This window comes from Cynoglossus semilaevis, chromosome 14 (genome assembly GCF_000523025.1).
Source record: "Cynoglossus semilaevis isolate Cse_v1.0 chromosome 14, Cse_v1.0, whole genome shotgun sequence".
In the NCBI taxonomy this organism is placed as follows: domain Eukaryota; kingdom Metazoa; phylum Chordata; class Actinopteri; order Pleuronectiformes; family Cynoglossidae; genus Cynoglossus; species Cynoglossus semilaevis.
In genome coordinates, this window is record NC_024320.1 from 28437965 (window position 1) to 28441806 (window position 3842).

Genomic DNA, 3842 nt, shown 5'->3' on the forward strand with positions numbered 1-3842 from the left:
ACTCACCCACTCACAGCTGTGGGAACTTTCTATTATCTGCTCGGCATCAGAGACGGCAGAAACACCGCACAAGTGAAACCCTCAACCGTTGACCTCGTGACCCCCGTATGCTAACAATTTCAGTGACTAAAAGTGAGGCCTGTGGACGGGTGGCTCAGGGGTTAAGGAAGAGGATTTTTGGTCCAAAAAGGTTTCAGGTTCGAGTCCACCAGCTGCCAAGTCACCACTGAGGTCCTCTGAGCATGGCACCGTCCCCAAACACTGCTCCCTGGTGGTCACTATGGTGATGGGTTAAAACAATGACAACAATGACAGCGAGTCCACTTTTCCTTCCACTTTCCTCTTCTGGTACAATTCCTGTAAAACATGACTCCACGTTATGTCTGCTGAAGGAGAAAGAGTGAAACTGAATTCTGGTAATTCCCTCGCCTTCAGGAATCGAGGTATTTGAGTCGGAGCCAGTTGTTGTTTCACAATAATCCAGTTCTTTACTGATGTCATTCACGGTTCCACTGCTCCAGGTCCTGAAAAACCACCTGAACATGATCCGCGCTGGTGCTGGCAGCTACGTTTTTTCACCGCCTGGTTTCATTTAGAAGTTTAAACTGCGTCGTACAAGAGCGGGTCAGAAAGTTATCAAAGAAACGTCAGTGCGTTTTAAACCTGGTCCTGTTTAGTTGAACACAACGATGACACGCCTGCAGAATTTGAAGAAAGACACAGAGATGTCCTTCAGTGGTGGCTCAGTGGTTAAGGAAGCGGACCTGGGTCCAGAAGGTTTAAGGTTCGAGCTTGTTGCCAAGGCAACTTTCCCCACACACTGCCCCCTGCTGACTTAGTTTACATTTGGTTGTGTGCTGTGTCACAATGACAAATAATTCACTTTCACTTCAACATCTCTGACCCGCTCCCTTTTTAGGTTTAATCGTCATCTGCTGCCACCCAGTGGACGAGTATATCATTGTTTTTCCTGTTGCAAAGAAATGCAAATTATTCACAGTTGTTTTCAGACCAATTGAGTAAAAATTAGAGAAGGTTCCAGAAGACCCGACGATCAGTCTGGACACACGTGCGGCGTGTAGAGACTGGCAGCAGCAGTGGGTATTTGGACGTGGACGTATGAATGCTCACTGTAGCCTTGAACGCACCCTGAGGTGAGGATTGTGGGTAATCTGCAGGTCTTATCTCCGATCTTCACGCTGAACATACAAAGCTGTTAAACTGCTTAGAAAATATCTCACATCAGCGTTTTATTCAGCCATGACGGCTGTGAGTGTGAGGGAGTTTTATGCCACCCAGAGGCTTTCCCAGGTTTGACACGGCTGAACTGGGTGAACGGCGTGACCAGGTCTGGTCATCAGAGACGCAACGGTGCAACGTGGATTGGTTCAAAATCCATACAAATGCGTGACAATTCGTAGTGAGTAGGAAGCCTTATCTCAAATCACTGGTCAGACCATGACACTACACACTCTAGTCCAGTAGGTGGCGCTATGTACCTAAAAACAGTGATTGTGACCCACTATCAAACCCAGACGTCAGGTCCTACGTAGGCTGAGAGACGTTCAGGTGTTGGAACAGAACGTGGGAAGAACTTGTTCCACAGACACCAACAGTGTTCTCCAGTGGAACTCTTTCCACTTCCTGTTTTTTCTCTTCTTCTTCTTCTGTTGTTGTTTCATATATTGACAGTTAACCAGGTCAACCAGACCAGACCAGTTTGACCAGTTTAACCAGAGCAGATCAGTGGTGATGGTCCAGTGTTTCTGCTATTCTGTTATTTAAGAGTTTAACCAGAGCAGATCAATGGAGATGGTCCAGTGTTTGTCCACAGGTCATTTGGTACCGGTCCACAATGGGACACAGTGAAAAAATGTACTTCAGTTTTACTAATTTACTTCATTCCAGAATAATCCAGAATATCCCTTTACTGTTTACATTCAAAGATAATCTGTCAGTGTTTCAGAACAACAGGTCAAAGGTCATTCAGACTCTGATACTGACAGAAGAAAAATCTGAAAGAGGTTTGATTTGGAAAATTTAATGACCCTTCAACGATGGAGCGGTATCAGTGGTCCACAGTAACGGCTGATACCGACCGACCGGTCCCTGGTACAGAGAAGGTCGTGGATCACTGGTCTAGGATAAGAATTTCAGTTTAAAAAACTGTAATAAAATTCCTTAAAAAAATAACTGTGAATCGTATCGTGACTGTTCTTGTGTTTCCTTACATCCCAGTGAGGTTCTGTTGGACCCCAGAGGGAACACAGGAAAAGCAAATGTGTGTCAGTCAGTTCATTCTTGTTTTCTAATGAACTGCAGACGGAGTTAGCAGACCGAGTTAGCAGACTCAGTTAGCAGACCGAGTTAGCAGACCGAGTTAGCAGACAGAGTTAGCAGACCGAGTTAGCAGATTGAGTTAGCAGACAGAGTTAGCAGACTCAGTTAGCAGACAGAGTTAGCAGACTGAGTTAGCAGACCGAGTTAGCAGACTGAGTTAGCAGACTCAGTTAACACCTGGGTCACTACCTCAGAGCTAGGGGTTCTGGAGGTTCAGGAAGTTGATTCTTGTTGGGTTTCCTGGACCAACGTCTGACCCAGGTCTTAATCTGACCCTGGTCTTAGTCTGACCCAGGTCTTAGTCTGATCCTCATCTTTTTCTTCACCAGTTCCGTGTCGACCACTGAACTTAGTCGACTGCGTTAACCTGCCCACTAATTAGTAGCATACGTTGGCGGGGGTGGAGGGGGGGGGGTATCGATTCATCGATGTTTGGCATTTGATCAATTCAAGCCCATTGTCTTAATAAAACAGCATAAGTTCAATGGAGAACAGTGCCCCCTGCTGTCGAAGCGGGATACCTACAAAGTCATTTGATTCTGTCTTTTCACTAATATTAAAACAAATATTAATATTTAAAAAAAAATCAGTGTCGGGATATGATCGGACAATTTAGTTCCTGGAACGCAGTGACACCGATACTTCCTCTGCAGCGCCCCCTTTTGGAGGAAGGATTCGACCAAATTCGTTCAAATGAACGGTTCCACCTTGGCACAAACGACAGAACATTCCTCGTATGGTTGCCCGGCACACTTTAGGGGGTCCGCCCCTCACTTTAGGAACCACAGAGTAACAGTGTCAGTCAGTCTGTCAGGTCTTATCACCAGAAACACTGCACTCCCCCGTTCTGTACCCGACCCGACAGGGCATCGTGTTCAGAAAGGGGGAGAAAACTTTCTGTCAGCTGGTGCAGATGGTTTATGTGTTCAATTTAAAGCAGTGATTCTCACATTCTCAAAAAAAAAAGTAAAACACTGACAAACTCGGTTCACGTGTAGAAAAACTTGCCGCGAAAACGTTCTCACATTATTAACGGGAGTTCCGTAGCGTCGTTTTCACAGAGAACCGTGATCGATGCCAACGGGACCGTCGGACCGTCGGACCGCCAGACCGCCAGACCGTCGGACCGACGTGAACTGAATTCCTGACACAGAATCAACGGGTGCGCAGACTCGAACTCTCTGCTCCTCACCTGCCGATGTCGGAGCACAGCCCGGAGTCCGCAGCCACGGCCGCGTGTCTGAAGGTTCCTGCGGGACATCGAGCCTCCGTGTTAGAGGTGAACCACAGGCAGGCGAAGACCACGGCGCAGACGAAGCACAGCAGGGCGGCTGCGCAGCCCAGCATCAACGGGCTGCACCTCGGAGCCATGGAGGAAGAGTTGAGTGGTGAAGAGCCGAGGATCAGCGGGTATGAAGACAGAACAGAACTCCTGTCCTGGTCTTAATCTCTCTCTCTGGAGAGGCTGGGTCCTCCACCCCCCCCCCCCCCCCCCCCACCCC

The 3842-nt window shown here is 47.8% G+C and overlaps 1 protein-coding gene across 1 annotated transcript in view; it reads right to left on the reverse strand.

Annotated features, from left to right (window-relative positions):
• LOC103390452 (glutathione hydrolase 5 proenzyme-like) overlaps window positions 1-3794 on the reverse strand; it is a 10305-nt gene extending 6511 nt beyond the window's left edge. The window contains exon 1 of the mRNA XM_008326314.3: window positions 3533-3794. Within this exon, the coding sequence (XP_008324536.1) occupies window positions 3533-3711 (179 nt within the window). The 5' untranslated portion in view covers window positions 3712-3794. The remainder of the gene's footprint in view (window positions 1-3532) is intronic.
• Between the last annotated feature and the right edge of the window lie 48 nt (window positions 3795-3842).